The sequence below is a fragment of the Hemibagrus wyckioides genome, linkage group LG13 (genome assembly GCF_019097595.1).
Source record: "Hemibagrus wyckioides isolate EC202008001 linkage group LG13, SWU_Hwy_1.0, whole genome shotgun sequence".
Classification (NCBI taxonomy): domain Eukaryota; kingdom Metazoa; phylum Chordata; class Actinopteri; order Siluriformes; family Bagridae; genus Hemibagrus; species Hemibagrus wyckioides.
This window is the reverse complement of record NC_080722.1, coordinates 24,146,535-24,166,173: the sequence shown is the minus strand read 5'-3', so window position 1 is coordinate 24,166,173 and position 19,639 is coordinate 24,146,535. Positions and strand designations below refer to the sequence as shown.

Genomic DNA, 19,639 nt, shown 5'->3' with positions numbered 1-19,639 from the left:
GGAGATGCTCTGATCCAGTGGTCTAGCCATCACAATTTGGCCCTTCGTCAAACTCATAGCTCAAATCCTTACACTTGTCCATTTTTCCTGCTTCTAACACATCAACTTTGAGGACAAAATGTTCAAAAAAAGTGCCTAATATATCCCACCCACTAACAGGTGCCATGATGATGATTATCAGTCTTATTCACTTCACCTCTCAGTGGTCATTATGTTATGCTCATTGTTGCATGTGGTGAGAGAAGGCTGGACCGTGTGATCTGATCCAACAGATGAGCTACTGTTGCTCAGATTGCTGAAGAAGTTAATGCTGGTTCTGATAGAAAGGTGTCAGAATACACAGTGCATCACAGTTTGTTGTATGTGTTTGTTGTATAATACACAATATTAGGTAGTCATAATGTTATGCTTGATCAGTGTACAAAACAACACAAAACTAAGAGCTGAGATGTAAAAAAGCAACTTCAATTCCACTGTAAACACTTCAGTTGAAATAAACTCTGATACACAGACACTGATTAATAAGAAATAGCAAGAGGAAAGCTGCGGATAAGCCGGAGATTTTTCCGGCTTCCAAGTAAAACATTTTAAAGCAGTAAGGCTTAAAGTGTTGAGCTGGATTTAATTCACTTTTTAGGTCAAGAATAGTTTCTCAATTTATCTTTTAAATGAGTTTTAAAAAAAAAACAAGTCTTCAATGTTTCTGTTTCTGTTTTAAGAAATTCCTCACGTGATTGGTTACAGTCAGGAGATCGGATCTGTGTTGAGGCTAAAAACATATTTGTTTAAGTCAGACTTTTGTGAATAGGTAAAGCAGCAGATCTGGAGGTGTTTTGGGAAACTGAGATGTTTGGATGCTCTCACCACTTCACTCTTACATATTCACTATGGTTTGCTGACTGTGGAGTAGCTTCATGTCCCGAGAAGCCCTAATGCCTGTGTCACCTTTTGTGTCCTTTATAGATATGATGTCATAGCTTGGCATATAATGTACATTGTCCTTAAACAATGCATCATACAGCCATACCTAATCTCCTTCTTGAGCTACACATGAACCTCCTGAGATACCTGTCTTCCTGACCGCTCGTGCTCTCTGGACCTGCCTGATCTATTCTGATCCCCTACTTCTGGTTAGAGTCTCATGACTTGCTGGTGCTCACTGCTGCTGAGGATACATCACATGGACTAACTGGAGGTTCATGGGATTGCTGTGGGGCAGCATGGTGGCTTAATGGTTTGCCCTGTTGCCTCACAGTAAGAAGGTTCTGGGTTCAAATCCCAGGTTCGAGTTTGCATGTTCTTCCCATGCCTGTGGAGGTATCACAGCCCAAAAACATGTACATTAGGTTGATTGGTAATTCTAAATTGCCTGTAGGAGTGAGTGTGTGTGTGGTTGTCTGTCTATATGTGTGTGCCTGTGATGGACTGGTGACCTGTCCAGGTTGTACCCCTGTCTTTCACCTAATGTGTGCTGGGATAGGCTCCAGCAGATCCCTGTTATTTAGAAATAAAGCAGGTATAGAAAATGGATGGGTAGACTTAAGTATCACTTTAAGGATCAGTTAAAAGCTGATCATGAGTTTAGGAGTTTTATATATGTTTATAATTTCATGAGGTTATTCGAAATGTGCAGCCAAACAGACACTAAATAACACGAGCATCACCTCGTTATTTAACACTAAATTTTAATTTATTTATTTACAAGGGTGGAAAGGATTTAAACAAAAAAACACTCTATTTACTAACCAGAAATGAATTTTAGATGTATTTGTGTGATGACAGGAGGCGAGATTCTTGAGAAAGAGTAGTGTAATTGTTTAAGAACAGGCATTTAATGCCCTATTGATTATGGCACCTTGTAAACAACAGGGGGAGATGAAGAGGCAGAGGAAAGAGCAAGGAGGATCCCTAGTGTTTAAATAAGTCAAATCTCTGGAATCAATGTGTGCTGTCGCTCTAAGCTGTTATAAAAGATAATTTAATTATATAATTAAATTATCTAATATATTATATAATATATATATATATATATATATATATATATATATATATATATATATATATATATATATATATATATATATATATATATATATATATATAATAATTTAATCTTTTAATTATAAAAGATTTGAGATTGCAGCAGTTTAAAGACTTCCAGTACCGTTTATATTCTCTATGTACATGATCTAAATCACTTTCTTAACACATACTTTCCAGATATATGTTATTCTAGCTAATGTACCTGATCCTGTACAGTTCCCTTCTCTAATCTAATTGATAAAGCCTCATTATTCCTCTCCCTCTCTCTCTCCTTTTCCTTACTCCCTGATGGATTTGCTCCATGTTACACTTTCTGTCTTTGTTCTGCATTTGTTCTGCAAAGTTTCCAAAATGGCCTCCCCCTCTTTTCTCTCTCTCTCTCTGAAGTGCATGTAACATAAGTTATAAGCCAGCAATCTGCACAATCCGCACATCTGAAACGGAAAAACGTGGAGCGGCTGCCAAGAGGAATTCCAGTGTTATGAGTCGACCGGCGGTGTTAGCAGCGCTAACCATGCAGGAAGGCTTGATATTTATTTGATAGCGAATAATAAAGCACAGTGAAGATTTACTGGAGATTTTACTGTGAACACATCATAACAATCACATGTCATATATTATATATCCATTTCTGTTGTCAAGGTTACTGAATGAATTGGATCTTCAGTTCTGGAAAAAAAATAAACGATTATTTTTTTAGCTGAAGCTGTCAGCATGAACTTTTGTCTTAGCTTTATGACTGAATTTATTTTTGTTTATTTATTCGATTTTATTTTTTAACCCTCTCTGTTTTAAGACTACTGTTGCTTTCTTGTTTGTTTATATATATATATATATATATATATTTCTGTTTTTGTTTTGATTAACTTAACGTCTCACTAATCCTGTGAATAGCAGCAACCAGAAATATAATAAAACATAATAATAATAATAAAGCTTTCTGTCAATTATTTTTATTATTATATTATTATAATCATCTCCTTCATGTTTCAATAACTGCAGAAAGAGCCGCAAGTAATTACCGTGGCATGGACAGAAACAGTTAAAATGAACTTTGTGGAAATGATGTGTTTTCTTTCCCAGGTGTCTTGGCGAACATTGCAGCCATTTTGCTCTTCTGTTCTGATGATGATTTCCCCTCGGCACAGACATCTAGAAAACTGTGTTTACTTCACTTTATAAACATATAGCTCAACATAGCCTCTCTCTCTCTCTCTCTCTCTCTCTCTGTGTTTTTTCTTTCTGTGTCTTTGTCTCCCTCTCTTTTTCTCTCTCTCTCTATCTCTATCTGTGCGTGTGTCTCTCTCTGTCTCTTTCTCTGTCTCTCTCTCTGTGTTTTTTCTGTGTCTTTGTCTCCCTCTCTTTTTCTCTCTCTCTATCTCTTTCTGTGCGTGTCTCTCTCTCTGTCTCTTTCTCTGTCTCCCTCTCTCCCTCTATCTCTTTCTGTCTCTCTATCTCTCTCTCTTTCTGTGTCTTTGTCTCCCTCTCTCTCTCTATCTCTTTCTGTCTCTGTCTGTCTCGCTCTCTCACACACCACACACACACACCACACACACACACACACACACACACCACACACACACACATACTTTGATACTTTGTACAGTTAAAACAGTAAATTTTCTGAAAAACCCATAAACCTTCTGGTGAAGTTCTTACACTAGACGGTTCTCCAAAGGTTAAAAAAGTGCTTTTTAAATATTTTCTAATTGTTTACATATCAACTGTCTCAGAGGGAAAAAAAACTAACAGAGAGTGTTTTTTTCAGTGTTGTGTTAATGATCAGAAGGTAGTGAGTCTGAATCCCAGGTCCACCAAGCTGCCACGGCTGGACCCCAAGGCTCTTAACCCTTTATTGCTCAGTTGTATAAACGAGCTAACACACTCAAACTACCAGCATGAACTTATGTGAATAATATGAACTATATGCAGGATATTATTTATTAAAGCTTGACACACGTCCTCCCTCTTTCTCATGCAGATACACAAACAAAACACAATGTGCAAGAAAAATGGACAGAAGGTAGTATGAAGAAAGTGTGTCTGCTGACCTTCTATAGATTATAGTCTCTATAAAGAGTCATTTCAGGGAATGACGTAACCTTTATAGAAACCTCTCATATGAACTGCTGAAATTCTTACCAGTTTGAATATAATGACATGATCTGATCTAACATGAAAATAAGAAGAAACACTGAACAGTGAGCTTCTCGAGCTTCTCCTTGTGTTTAGGTGACCTTACATTGGATCAGTATGTTTTTCTTCCCCACCCTTTTCCAGCAGTCTCTCTCTCTGTCTCTCTCTCTCTCTGTCTCTCTCTCTCTGTGTATGTGTGTGTGTCTGATGATTAAAACCAGCTGCCTCTATTGGCCTCAACACAGCTGGGAAAGTCAGAAACGAAGCAAACCTCGCCAAACCCAGCTTGTAGGAGGGACATCTTGAAGACACCAAGGAGAGACGAAGAAAAAGAGGGGAGGTGATATTCCCGAAACAATAAAAAAAAATCCTCTTAATAAGGTAAAACCATAAACTTCCACCGGTTTCTCCCCGAGATTTAAATGGCTTTCTATTTCAACTTGCTTTGATTTTCTTTGAGACACTCTTAGTTAGTCTTTCCGCCTTAGACTGTTGCTTAAGTTGAAGTTTTTTTCTTTTTAGCATTTTTAAGTTTTATCATTTCATTTTGTTATTTTAAACAACTAGAAATCATTTAGAAACCTTTCGGATGCTAAGAACCCTTAACTCTACAAAGTCTCATCAGAAGTCTCCTGTATTTTTTAAAAAGTGTACCACATTTCCTTTATTCCGAATCTTTTTGTCATGAGAACAGCATTATAAGTATAAATTAATAGAAATACGAGCCTCTATATATATATAGTGAACCAGAGAATATGAAAGTCTATAATTGCATGGTATGGTTTAGAGAAAAATTCATTTTATTGCAGTATGTAATTTTACCAGGAATATGATTTTTCTCCAGGAGACAAACAGACTGCAAACTGAACTGATTTAACCCGATTGATCATTTACAGGAAGTTTAAAATGGCGGGGTAGGAATTCTCACACGCACCAAAAAACACCATTCATCTGAATGACGGCAGCTCTTCCTGTTCCTCGTATTATTTTATTATTTATGGATTTGATTTTACAATAATTATCTCCAGTAAATTGGGAGGAGTAGTAAGGATAGCAAAATTCTCTAGCTTAGTAACTGTTCTGTAATCGCAAGGTTCAAGCCCCATCATCAGCAAGCTGTCACTGCTGGGGCTATCTATCTATCTATCTATCTATCTATCTATCTATCTATCTATCTATCTATCTATCTATCTTCCAATATTCCACTAAATCCAGTGCACTGGTAATTTAGCTACAGATATAAAAATCAATAACTCAGATGATCTATAAGGGAGCGCAGGATATCCCTCCCAGTGTACAGGTCACAGTGAACAGAGAAGAGCAGAGAGCTGGAGGAAGGTTCGCATCCCGCTGTAGCTACACACAGTGAAAGCATTCATCCCTCTCACCTCCTAACCGCCTCTCCTCCACAGTGCTCTTCATTCATCAGGACCCATGTTATGCCAACCAATCTACACACTTTTCCCAGAGGAAATGTCCACTTAGTTGAGGAAGTGTAAAGTTTCCTGTCAACCCTTTGATTCTCGATCAGGAGGGACTCACACGCAGGTCAGAACAACACTGGCACGAGGATTCTGCTTAAACGGTTAAGTGTGGATTTGGATTATTTAACACAGCAGGGATACAGTTCCCTGTCTAGGGTGAGATTATTCCATCACGCTGTGTACTGTTTATGTCTATTAGGAGTGAGGAAATTCCTAAACACTATGCTGTAATTGCATTAAGTTACAACAAGTGAAAAGTAAGTCAAAGTAAAAAAAAAAAAAAAAAAGGATTAGGGTTAGCTTGTTTAACCAAAACCAAACTTTATCATAACATTATGTGACATTACATTATACACTCGTACATTCATCCATCCTGTCCATCCGTCCGTCCATCCGTCCATCTGTCCATCCATCCATCCATCCATCCATCCAATAACCCACCCATACATCTATCTACCCACCCATCCATCCATAGTACCCATTTTATCCTGGCCAGGGTTGCAGGAAATATAATAATTTATATTTATTTAAATATTTGTTCTTTTTTGTGTTACTTATCCTTAGCTGTATGCAAAATTAAACCTCTAAGTGATAGTCATGGATGGATATAATGGATGTGATCTTTCTTTGCAACCTTATTAAAAAAAAAAATCAATAAAATCTATGCATAAATTCCATATAGAGATAAAACACTCATTTAAAAATATCGGATACACGTGCACTTTTATGGAAATTGTTTTAACAAATATTCCTTCAATATTTAAAATATTTGATATTCAATATTATTTCTTTTTGTGTTTTCTGTCAATTTTAAAAAAAATAAATATTATTAAAATGAATATGATTATTTTTTTAACAAATATTATTATTTTTTATATGATTAAATTTTTCTGTCATGTACAAGTATGAATTCAAGTAAATGTAGAAATCTTTAGAGCTAATCAGAGATATGAAAGTCTGTAACTGCATGTTGTGGATTAAAAAAGAAAAAAATAATTAATGTATGAATCATGAATATGACTATTCTATTCAGATTTTAAGTCTTCAGGACTCAAAACTGCAAACCGATCATTAAATGAATTATTCATTTAGTCAAAATTAGAGAGACCAAAATGTATTTATTTATTAATTGCTTTAATATTGCTTATATTTTATTAGCTATGCAAAAATAGATTTATTTTCCACAAACATTTTGTAATAAAAAGATGCTAATTGGCTATGTAAATAAACACATTAATTTGTGCTTCTTTAGTCAATTGCTGTAGCTTTCCCTCTGATTCACAGCAGCTTTTTGACGTGTTCATCAGTTCTTCTCACCTTCTTCCTCTTCAGCTTCTTCTTTAGCATCATGAGGTCGATGTACACAATCTGTTTGAGCACCGTGGAGGCACAGAGAAGACCACCGTGTAATGCACCTGCAATACCACAGCTAAACACATCCTGACCTGAGAACCCAAACACACACAGTCACATCATGAGTGAACAAACCCTGCAACCCTGTGCTGGAGCTCAAAGATAAAACAATGAAGACTAGACAGACTCGAATTAAGAAGGCAGTCACCAAATTTCATAAGAAGTGTAATGAGCAAGAATGTCACTGGATTTTATATGAATAAAGATATAAAAATAACTCCTTTCCAAAGAATAACTAAGACATTTAGCTATATACCTGTAATGAAGAGGTTCTTGACAGGCGTGTCACAACGGTTTCTGGCCATGGCCTCTACCTGGAAGCGCTCCAAGTTCTGCTCAGCTGAGTACATGGCTCCGAGGTAGGAACCAAGATAGTGTCCATTGGATAATGGAGTGGAGACCTCCTGAAATACCAGCTAGGAGAAAAAGAGGTAGAAAAAAAATCTTAGTTCTTAAATTAGAGCAATGGTTTTCTAGTGAATTTACACTCAGTAATACAGTCACTTTAATAGGAATGCTAGTGCCCTTGTTCATTCATGCAAATTGTGTTGCAGCCATGCAAAGCATGAAGGCAGGCAGATAAAGGTCAAGAGCTTCAAGCTACAGTTGTTATTTTTTCTAGTCTTTAGCTGTCCAGATTCTGTGACCCTGAAGAACCCGATGAAGTCTGCTACTGCTGTGGTCCATCTGCCTCAAGGTTTGACATGCTGCACATTCTGCTTTTCTGCTCAACACTGTTATAAAGAGTGCTTATTTGAGTTACTGTAGCCTTCCCGGTGTGAACCAGTTTGGTCTCTGTTCTCTCTCATCAACAAGGTGTTTCCACCCATAGGGCTGCAGCTCACTGGATATTTTTTGTCCATTGTGTGGACAAACTGTGTGACTGCTGTGCATGGAACATCTCAGCCTCCTAAGCATCTTATCACCAAGATCATAGAAAAGGTTGTAGCAAAGCAGTTATGCTCATATCGGTCATATTTAGGTTTCATCAAAGCACAGAGACAGCCCTGGTTAAAGTGGTAAATGACCGGCTACTGACCTCTGATCAGGGTTGTGTCTCCCTGCTGGTGTTGCTTGACCTTTGACAACACTGATTATACTATACTCCTTGATAGATTACAAAACTAGAAAAGCATGACCAGCTAAAAGAACTAGTACTAGGTCCACATGCAGCTAGAAGTAAGCTCTCTTGTTACAGAGTAACTCTGGATGGACTTTCTGTTTCATCATGAGCAGCAGGAAAACCCCTTGGTGTGTTTTTCTATTAAAAAAACCCTGCAGTTATAGAACAGCCTTCCAATTAGTCTCAGTCTTTAAGACCAGGCTTAAAAACACATTTGTTTAGGCATGCCTTTTGTGAATATTTTCTTAGGTAAAGGAGCAGATCTGGAGGGTTCATGGGCATAAAGTGTTTTTGTGAACTGGTGAATGTTTGGATATTGTCATCCTACTCTTACGCATTCACTCAGGTTTGTTGATGGTGAAGTGGCTGACCCCCATATCTGTGTCACCTTTTGGCTCTCCCTTTTTGTTATGCCATCATAGATCATCTTGCCAGAGTCCCTGCTTGCACAAGGTACATTGCCCTTAAGCGTTAGGTGATCACAAGAATACAGAAGATTCTGCGTCTCTCTGTATCTCTGTCAAGCTACATGTGCTACTCCTGAGATACCAGTGCTCCTGTCTACTTCTGCTCTTCGGACCTTCCTGATCCATTCCAATGCCCTACATCTGGTTAGAGTCTCCTTACTTCAAGGCCAGTCTCACGGCTGCTGAGTATGGACCCACATGGACATCCTGGAGATACATGGGATTACTGTGGATGGTACCATGGACATGACTTTGGACTGTGAATGATATTGATCAATAAATAATTGATACCTTCAATAAGACATGACTATGTTATACCTAGATGATGATTCTACAGGTTTTGCACTTTTTTACCTTCTAGTACACAGTTACAGAAGCAAAATTCTCTTTTTTATAATCAATGCCACCAAGATGAGGATGGTTCCTCTCAAGGTTTGTTCCTGATATCATGTCAAGGAGTTTTTCCTTGCCACCATCACCTCTGGCTTGCTCATTTGGGGTATACTGATTTTTTTTAAATAAGTAGCCTTTATTTGCCACATACACATTAATTCACATATTGCATCCTTGGAGGTCAGGGTCAGAGTGCAGGGTCAGTCATGATGCAGCACCCCTGGAGGAAGGGGGTTTGGGACCTTGCTCAATGGCCCAACAGTGGCAATTGGGCACTGCTAGGGCTTGAACCCCAATCAACAACTCAGAGCCTTAACCACTTGAGCTACCACCAGCCCACACTGCTGCTTTGACAGTGTCCACTGAATGATGAAACTGGATTGAATTGAACTGTCCAGTTTTACTTATCCTGCATCCATTGCAGTCTCAGGCTGCTGTACTTGGCTGATGGGGTGAAACCCAATGTGGCCTGGTGTAGGCTCATTTTAAGATGCTTTCCTGATCACACAATGGTTGTAAAGAGTGCTTATTTGAGCAGTTTCTAAAATTTCAAAATTCAATAATAACAACTTTTTCTCCAAAGTGATGTCTCCATAGTGTATGTTATACACTACAAATCATTGGTTGATTAGACAATTGTATGAATAATAGGGAGTACACATGTTCCTCAGCTCTAACTTTAATCGTCTGTGACTTAATTCAAAATACTGGCATTGGTGCATTGTTGAAATGATGGTTACCTTGTCTCTCAGTTTGGGGAACTGGCTGCAGGCCCAGTCGAAGGCACTGTTGGCAAATCTCATCTTGTATGCTAAATAATCATCCCCTCTTTTTCTTACTGGAGTGTCCTTCCACTCTTCAAACCATTCGTACTTGACCATCATCAGCAAGGTCATGCAAGATTTACCTGGAAAATGAACAGGAGATGGTAATAATATTGGTCTGAATGGACAGTAACTGGTGTGTGGTTGGAATTTGAAATCATGTGGCATCACAAAACCACATCACTGAGTATTTATAAAAGCAAACCATGTTCTGCTAAAAACTGAGGATGTACCTGGGTGACGGATCTTTGACGTGGGATCTTTGGCAGATGGAAAGGTAAAATACATCATAGGAATATTATCTGGAGCTTCATCCTTCCCCATACTGAAGAACTCGTCCATGCTTTAGATAAACATAGCAATAGAAGTGTGAAAACTCACTACAGTGGCAATTTGCCACATGTGCTTAACAGGAATAGCCGTGCATATTATTCTGCTGGATTTAACCATGTTCTTCTCACAGCTTGTAGTATAATAAAAATAAAACCATGTCCTAGTGGAAGAACAGGAAAAAGTCGAGTTCTGGGCTTGTGCTGTGATGAACTTTTTCTCAAGGTTTAAACAATAGCACTACCCTGTGGGCTTTATGTAAGAACAAGACTGACGAGAAAATTAAGCCACAAAATTTTAAAAAGTAATAAAGATTACAGATCTACTAATCAGACTAGCAAATAACAGACGAAGAGCTGTTCCTATATTTTTGAAGTACATCACCATTAATAGCACAAATCTGTTGAATACTTGATTCTGATTGGTCAGAAGGTTTTGCGTTATAATGTCAAACAGCGCTTCAGACAGTAGTTCTATGTTTTTTGGTGTCCTTTCTATAATAATTCATTCACTAGAACTTCTATGGCAGAACCTTTGGCTAATAATAAATTAATAGAAAAAAAGAAAAATCGATATGGTGATGTTTATCTAAGATTTATAAACATTTAGTAATGCTCAGTTTTCTTCAAGAATACGCACTTTCTGGATTCTACGCAACATAACAAGCTGCATGGGGATTTTTTTATATTAATAACTTCAAGAAATAAAAAGCTGCTATAATGCTTAGAATCTAAAGAATTTGTCTCACTAACATTCCACAACATTATATGTAACAATAAACCATTAAAAAAGCACAGTTTCCTTCATTAAGAGTGGTATAAGGGGAATAAAACACTTTGTGATATGCTGTTATAGGAAAATAATCCGATTATTACCACATTATGTCATATTCAGTACGTATCATATAATTTTTTTTTTTTGCTTTAATACTAACATGGCATCCATATCATTAGACTTAAAGAGCCAGGTGTTGGTAGAATTGATGCCAAGTTCCTCTTGTGTGGCATCGAAACCCGAGAACACTAAAAGACATCCTCGTCCAGGTCTCATCATATTCACACGCTTCTGGATCTCTGCAACATGAGATCATAGCATGAAAACATGGGATGATGTTTAGGTAATAAGTAATATATAGATTAGAATTAAAGGCTGGAGTGGGATGATGTTTAGGTAATAAGTAATATATAGATTAGAATTAAAGGCTGGAGTGGGATGATGTTTAGGTAATAAGTAATATATAGATTAGAATTAAAGGCTGGAGTGCTGACCAGGTTTGGTTTGTATATGTGCTGGAAGAAATTTCTGGAAGGTGTTGAAGACTCCACAGTTAGAGATGATTACAGGAGCCCGCACTTCTACATCCTCTTGGTCTTTTTTCACAGTGACACCTATAAGGAAGCAAAAACTAAAGCATGTTAAGGTGAAAAATTAAGCCACTGTGGGTTGCAAAAGTATTCACCCCCCTTGGTGTTTGTCCTGTTTTTTTGCACTACAGCCTGGAATTAAAATGGATTTTTTGGGGGGAATTTGTACCATTAGATTTACACAACACACTTATTTTGAAAGTGTAAAATATTTAAAAAACAAACAATAAGACAAACAAGCCGAAATCTGTAGGGTGCATAAGTATTCATCCCCCAAAAGTCAGTCATTTGTAGAACCACCATTTGCTGCAATTACAGCTGCAAGTATCTTGGGGTATGACTCTCTTAGCTAAGCACATCTAGGCACTGGGATTTTTGCCCATTCTTCAGGGCAAAACTGCTTCAGATTCTTCAAGCTAGTTGGGTTGCATTGGTGCACAGCAATCTTTAAGTCGTGCCGCAGATTCTCAATTGGATTGAGGTCTGGACTTTGACTAGGTCATTCCAAGACCATTAAAAGATTCCTTTTAAACCACTTCTTTGTAGCTTTAGCAATATGTTTAGTATCACTGTGCTGCTGGAGGGTAAACATCTTGGGTAGACTGAAACAGGTTTTCTTCAAGAATTGCCCTGTATCTAGTACCATTTATTTTTCTTTCAATCCTGACCAGTGTTCCAGTGCTTGATGAAAATCAGCCCCACAGCATATTTTTTTGTTTCTTTCTTAACTTTGTCTCTGAACTGTTTGGAGAGCTCCAGGGTCTTCATGCTGCTTGCAAAGAAGTGTTACAGAAGTGGACCTTAATCAACTAATAATGAAACTTCTGAAATTAATTGGTTGGACTCTTATTTAGTGGCAAATGGGGGTGAATAATTATGCACCATCCAGATTTCTGCTTGTTTGTCTAAATTATTGTTTGAAGTTGAAATTTTTTTTTTTTTTTTATTGTCATAAGTGTGTTGTGTAAATCCAATGGAACAAACCCCTGAAAATACATTTTAATTCCAGGTTATAATGCAGAACAAAAGGACAAACACCAAGGGAGGAGGGTGAATACTTTTGCAACCCAATGTATATTATAAATGTCCTGTCCGGGACACCGTTGATATGAGAAACTGCATCAGTTTAGTGACATAGTGATTATTTTTCCATAGTGAAGTTTTGAATTTCTGCTTAAAGAGGACATGTTATATAAAATGGCAGCAGCAAGTAGCGCATTATTTGGCTAGAGAAATGGCTGTAATCGTCTCACTCTCACTCACCATATGCAGCTCCGTTATTGTCAACCAGGATGCGATTTACAGGAGCTCGGACCAGCACACGTCCACCATATTTCTGGATGACCTTAGTGATGTGGAATGGGATTTCACTGGCGCCACCTTTTGGGTAGTACGCTCCACGCTTGTAGTGGTGCAACAGCAAAGCATTAATGACACTGCTGGACTGTTTGGGTGGAACACCTGTTAATTAAACAAAAATAGCTTAATTCTAAGGATTTTATGGATTACTCTCACAGAAGTCATTCCCATGTTTGGGGAAATGTGACGACTTTTTCCTTTAGACATACAAATACACACATTCACATACATACATACACTAACGACCTCTGTAATACAGACTTGATCTCTAATAATGATTGTTCATTGGAGATTTTCAACAATGATAGTATTGTTAAGCTTTAGTCAAATTTAAAGAATACTTACAATTACGACATTTGGCAGAAGCCCTTATCCAGAGCAACCTACATTTATCTTTTTTAAAAAATTGAGCAGTTAAGGGCTTTGCTCAGGGGCCCAGCAGTGGGAGCTACTGGGATTTGAGCTCACAACGTTCCACGCAGTAGTCGAACACCTTAACCACTGAGCTACCTCATCCCCTTATAAGGGTTATATAAGGGGAAAAAAGTCCAAAGCCTATTCCAGGAACACACCTTGGTAAGGATGCCAGACTATCACAAGGCACCTGCAAACACTCATCACAGCTTAGTGATGTTGCTGGACAGTGTGATGAAACTAGAGAACCTATAGGAAACCCTCTCAAACAATAGGAGAACATGATAAACTCCACACAAACATGCTCGGGATAGAACCAAGGACCCAGGAGCTGGTACCATGTGACTGATAGAACTGCCAGATTAATATATAGAACAATGCATGCAGTGCCTCACCATAGAAAAAATAGTTGAAGATTATGTGGAGGTCCTTGTTGGAGGTCAGACTGTTGGCAAGTGCGGTGGCGTTAGTGCCTACAAGGCGAAAGATGGAGGAGCAGAGGTCAGCAATGCCACTCTTAAGCAGGAACAGTGCCATCCACTGAGGAATCAACTTCAGTGCAGCCAAAAATGGTGTCTTCCTGGCTGAGATCTGAGGAAAATACATGTATTTTTGCGTGGAAAATTACAAAAGATCCTCCAAAAGCTGAGAGATGTAAGGGTCTGTGTAAATACACTACCTTCATGATCTTGAAGAACTCCTCTACAGCTTTGGTATCATCGGGGAACTGCGCTTTCAGATGCTCCTCCATCTCAGTTTTGCCGCTGTATATTGTGTATTTCCTGATTTTCTCTCCGCTACCTATCACTAAAGTGTCAAAGTGCTTGTCTAGTTTCACAAACTGTAGTTGTCCTTCTGTGATCTGGTCCATGATGACCTTTAACAGACTGTTCTCATGGAGCTGACCGATGTAATGCAGTCCTGTAGAGACAGATATCCAGTAAGTACAGTAGAAACCTCCATTTCTTTGATTCTAATTGTTTTTTCAGTTGAATTTTGTTTATTGCTTTAGCACATTAAACTTGGAAAGAGATCTGACCTAATTTATTAGTTTTCTCAGGGGTGTGTAGACTTTTTTTTATATGCACTGTAGGTCAGTTTGTATTATACATTACTTTCTAGAGAACATGAGAAACATAAACTTAATGTGTTCAAATGACAGAACAAGAAGAAGAGTGTACAGTAGCAACCTTTGTACCAAATGTCAAGCCTAGCCTTGACATGTGATATATGTAGCTCCAACATCAGCTTCTCCTCCTGGTTGCAATGATATGTAACAGGATAAATTTGTTTCCTGAAATGTCACATTGTTCTGTTTGGTGTCAGAATCGCAAAAGTGTTCTTCCATCTCGTCTTGTTAAAATTCACAAATTTGTAATCCACAGATTCACCTTCCATGTCTAGCACAAATGCTCTGAGATTATATGGGATACAGTGCCTTGCAAAAATATTCAACCCTCTTATAAGTCATCAATTTTGTCTGGATTACAAATGACACAGATTGTTCCAGAAAATTTAACGTACTATTAGAGTAGATTTTTGAATTTCTTTCTTTCTTTTTTTTTTTTTTAAAGAGTTAAAATTAACTAGTATTCAACCCTTCAGACTAGTACTTGGTAGAACCACTTTTTGCTGCAATAACAGTTTTAGGTCTGTTGTATTGGATCTGGACTTTGACTTGCCATTGCCATTTACCTTTGGAAGAGCATATACCTTGAGGTTGTTCAACCACTCCTGTGTTGCATTGGCCTTGTGCTTGAGATCATTCATCATCTTTTTCTTTTTTTTTTAGCAGACTAAAACAGTCTATTTAAACCAGCCATCCTTCAATCTTAAAATACTTATTTAGCTGGGTCACTCTGCTGCTTTCTGGCAAACTCCAGATGTGTTTTGTTGTGTTTTTTTTTCCTTTTGTTTTTCCCACTCTCCCATACTGGCCAGCTGTTTACAGAAATCCTATCACTGACTGGTGCACCTTCATTCCAGTCTCAGCCACTGTACCCTATAACCCCTCTAAACTGAGTGTTTTCCTCAATGTGACTTCAAATAAATGTCCTTATTAGGTTTTGAGGGATAGTCTTGAGTCCCGAGGGATAGTCTTGAGTTCCAAGGGACAGCCTTGGGTTCTGAGGGACAGCCTTGGGTTCCGAGGGATAGCCTTGAGTCCCGAGGGACAGTCTTGAGTTCCGAGGGACAGTCTTGAGTTCCGAGGGACAGTCTTGAGTTCCGAGGGTCTTGTATCACCGGTGCCTGTTTAATATGATGCAGCTTTGATTTACATTGCCTTTAAATTTAAATTAATTAATCAGCCTTTTAAAATAAAATATGAAACAGCACAAACTAGCAATGTCTCATTTACTACTGTATTTAACCCTAGTGTATTTTAAATTGTACCAAGCTACTATCACAACTTAATATTACCTATGGGGATTAATAAAGTTATTCTATTCTATTCTATTCTATTCTATTCTATTCTATTCTATTCTATTCTATTCTATTCCCTGAAAAATCTAATTACTTCTAAGGGGTTGAATATGTTTGCAAGGCACTGTACATATTTATGTCTAGGCACCACAGAGCTGCTAACAGGATGCAAAGCTATACACTGAAAGTGTGAGTTACACTAAATTACACCCCCTTACCTTTAATGGTAATCAATAAAGATTAGAATGATTGTCATATTATGACCAAGTAGAATCAAATTGCTGAGCTACTCATCTAACCACATTACATGCATCTCTTTTTGTTTACAAACACTTTAGGGGTCTAAATGCCTGAACTCAACCCATAATCTACTACAATATGTTATGAATTATAACAGGGAGTTGAGTTCATTCATCTTCAGTAATCACTTTATCCTGGTCAAGGTCATGCACATCTGTAGCTTATCATGTTGACCCTGCAGATGAGGCAGGAATACATGATGAAAATCCAAAGTCCAAAATGTAATGGCGTGATTTCTTACCTACATCAAACTCGAACCCTTTCTCAGTAAAGGTGTGGCAGCAGCCTCCAGCCTGGTCATGCTGCTCCAGCACCAGCACTCTCTTCCCCAGTTTGGCCAGCGTAGCTGCCGCCGTCATGCCACCGATACCACTGCCGATCACGATGGCATCCAGATTCTCCGGAACTTTCTCTTTCCTGAAGCCTACAGGAACGAATCACTGGAGTGTGTCAATGATATTGCTTTGACATTTTGAAAAAAATGTTTCTCTTCAATAAAAATGGTAAAAATTAGATTCATCTCTCATAATGTTTCCTTTATCATAACAAAAGGTTTATATAAGTGTCTATAAACACTCTGGGCAGGTTTCCAAATCTGTTAATCTAATTAAGACAAGACAAGATAAAGTTGGACTATCACATTATTTCTTTATGGCATTCTTATGTGACTTTATCTAAAAAAAAAAAGAACAAAAAAAAAAAAAACAAATCTTGTGAACCTTATGCTTCTTTTAATTATACAAAATCTGCTAAAATGGACATTATTATTTGTTTAATTTCATTTTTGTGTTTTCTATGAGCATAAGATATTACATTTAGATGCCATTTTAAGCTAAACATCCACTGATTAAACATCCACGCATCACATACGGTCATTTTCATTTATAAACACATAATCCAATTCCTCCTATTTTATTTATTTATTTATTTTTTAAATCAAGCCCACATGTACAGAATCCTCATGCACTCACCTTGCTTCAGAATTTTGGATCTCTTCTTCTGGTCCAGCTCTAATGGACCGGGCGGTCTAACCGACTCCAGTGAGAAAGGGCTCGGTTTGCCAAACAGGTACCAGTAAGTACCACCAGCCCAAAGCAGGAACCACACCAACAGCACCAGCAACCACATCCTGAAGGAAACAACACAGCTGCTGTAGACAGAATGCGTAAAGCTGCACAGTTGCTGCTGCAGTGCTGTATGAACTGATTATTGTTGCAGCGCTGATGAAATTATTCTCTCATAAGCCGTTTTATATCTAGCAAGTGCTAAAGGTCTGAAGGAATGAGAGATACATTAATTTATATGACCAACGGTAAAGATAAGAGGTGGTATATGGGGATAGAAAATAATCAGCTGTATTGTAATATATGTAATGTTTGGCCAAATCAGTTCTTAGAAAGAATGATGAGAGCATTGAGCATATTAGATTTAGGAGTATAGGGCATTGCTATTCAGATATAGAGTAAATGTCACCCATTCAGAACTGAAATTCATAAAGAGTAGACTACAACCATAAAGAATATTAAAAGTACATTTTCTCTTCCTCTGTTTGCTGGATAGAGACCTATTATATACTTGGCTGCATTTTTTTAAAAGGATATTTTAAAGTAATTCCTAAATTGCACTAGTATGCTCTAAATAAATGGAATTTTTTTCATGTCCACTTAAGCATAATGTTTAAAAAGTGCCCTTTATCATTCAAGGTATGTTTTATTAAAGCAATAAGCAGTACTCTTTAGTAAAAGTGTAACTGAAGCATGTAAAATTAGATTATAAGTATTTAAAGAAGTTAATTATTTGATGGTTCCAGTACTTTTGGAACACTGACAAATAAAAGCAGCCCAGTGTCTGCAATTAAAGGACATCCTTTTCTTTAAGAAAGTTCTTTTTTGGTGGCTGGGATTGATTTTTGTGTATATACACATCAGGCAATTTTTAGAATTTCTTCATTTTACATTTCCATTTTGTTTCCTGTAGCATCAGTACATCAAGTAGTTTATTTATAATGCTGTAGGTACTTCATGTGCAATAACAACTGTATCATAATATGTCACTCATATCTACTTGAGTGTAAACTAAACAACAGAATCAATGCATTCAAAATATATTTAAACATAGCTTAATTGGCTCCAAAAATTAAAGAAGGCATTTAAAAGATGTGGTTTGTTTTTGTTTGTTTTCGCAACTGATATCCCGTTTCTGACCCTTAAATCTGTATTTTTAAAATACACAACAGAGTGAAATGTTTTGTAAAAATTGCCTTTGCAAACTGAGACTTTATGTGCTGGAGGTTTATTAACAATAATGTTCATAATCCTAAACTCAACAGCAGGCCAGGGTCAGACACAATCATCTCCAAAACCAAAACCAAATCAAACACACTGGTCAGTTCCCAAATCCAAAGGGTAAACATAAAAACTAGTCAGTAGACCTGATTATTTCAAGGTTCAACCAGCAATCCAAACATGTAAACACAAGCAAAAAAAGCAGTACAGAACTTACACCATCAGTAAGACTCAACAAGGTTAGACCAGAGAATGACCACATGCCTTATAAACTGTTGGTGTTCTTTAGGATGTTTGGGGGTCACCACAGCAGGTCACTTGGTCCGCATGATTCGATTTGGAACAGGTTTTACACCGCAAGCCCTTCCTGACGCAACCCTCCTGCTTTATCCAGGCTTGGGACCAGCACTGAGAGTTAACTCTTCAGGGGCGAGGTTATCTCCCTGACCGGGAATCGAACCTTGGTCGCGGAAATGAGAGCGCAGGATCCTGCCGCTGGAGCATAATAACAGAAGAAGTGTGTCTAGAATTCACTGGAGGTGCCCTCTGCTGGTTCATGCAATAAGGAATATCCACCTTAAAAAGTATGGAAAGAAAATTTACCACATGGTGCCAAAAACTCAGGATGAATGGGTATGTAGTACTCAAACAAATACAGTATTTGTTTTATCATTGGACAGTTTCAGCAAATAAGCTCTGCATGGTGTTATATAGACTGATGGGCCAGACTTTTAGATGAAGTAGATATATTATTCCAAATAGTCTCCCAATCAAGTTCGACCCCAAGAACTCTAAACTCTCTGGACCAGACTGAAAGAGAACCTATGATAGGATCTTTATGAGTAATGAACAAATTATACAGATAAAAGACCAAACCCTGAGTTGATGGAGATTTCTGTAGATGTTCAAGCAGGGGATGGTTTTCTAATTAAGTGCAGAGTGCAGCCTAAGATATAAGAAGTAGGAATGACAATGATCCTGAAAAGAAGGTAACCCTTCGGAATAAAAAATGTCATTCAGAATGTGGACATTTTTATCTGACCAAGAACAGGAAACAAACAGTTTAGAGCCTGTCAAGAGGTAATTATGGTGCCACGAGTGTTTACACAAGTGTTTACAGACTTCAAGAGAGCAAGTTATGATTGGTCCAAAACGAAGTGTTCTGTGTGAGATGCCAGCAAATGGTAGGTCTTGTAGTCTATAGGGATAAACCAATTCTTGTTCTATAGACCGCCAGGATGTTTTAGAAGAAAATTCAGACCACATCTTCAAAGATCTTA

The 19,639-nt window shown here is 37.7% G+C and overlaps 1 protein-coding gene across 2 annotated transcripts; it reads right to left on the bottom strand.

The window, feature by feature from the left end:
- Positions 1-6,812: 6,812 nt before the first annotated feature.
- LOC131364180 (inactive all-trans-retinol 13,14-reductase-like) lies at positions 6,813-18,859 on the bottom strand. Of its 2 annotated transcripts, none has more exons than XM_058407307.1 (12): positions 18,577-18,859; positions 17,046-17,203; positions 16,316-16,498; positions 14,030-14,271; positions 13,746-13,941; positions 12,841-13,038; positions 11,482-11,601; positions 11,148-11,286; positions 10,117-10,226; positions 9,800-9,966; positions 7,333-7,492; positions 6,813-7,108 (listed from the first exon to the last, which is right to left on the bottom strand). In XM_058407307.1, the coding sequence occupies exons 1-12, from the start codon at positions 18,579-18,581 to the stop codon at positions 6,942-6,944; spliced, it is 1,845 nt and encodes a 614-aa protein (XP_058263290.1). In that variant the 5' UTR covers positions 18,582-18,859; the 3' UTR covers positions 6,813-6,941. The 2 variants fall into 2 exon arrangements, with proteins under 2 accessions (XP_058263290.1, XP_058263291.1); XM_058407308.1 differs by having other exon boundaries at positions 18,624-18,859.
- Between the last annotated feature and the right edge of the window lie 780 nt (positions 18,860-19,639).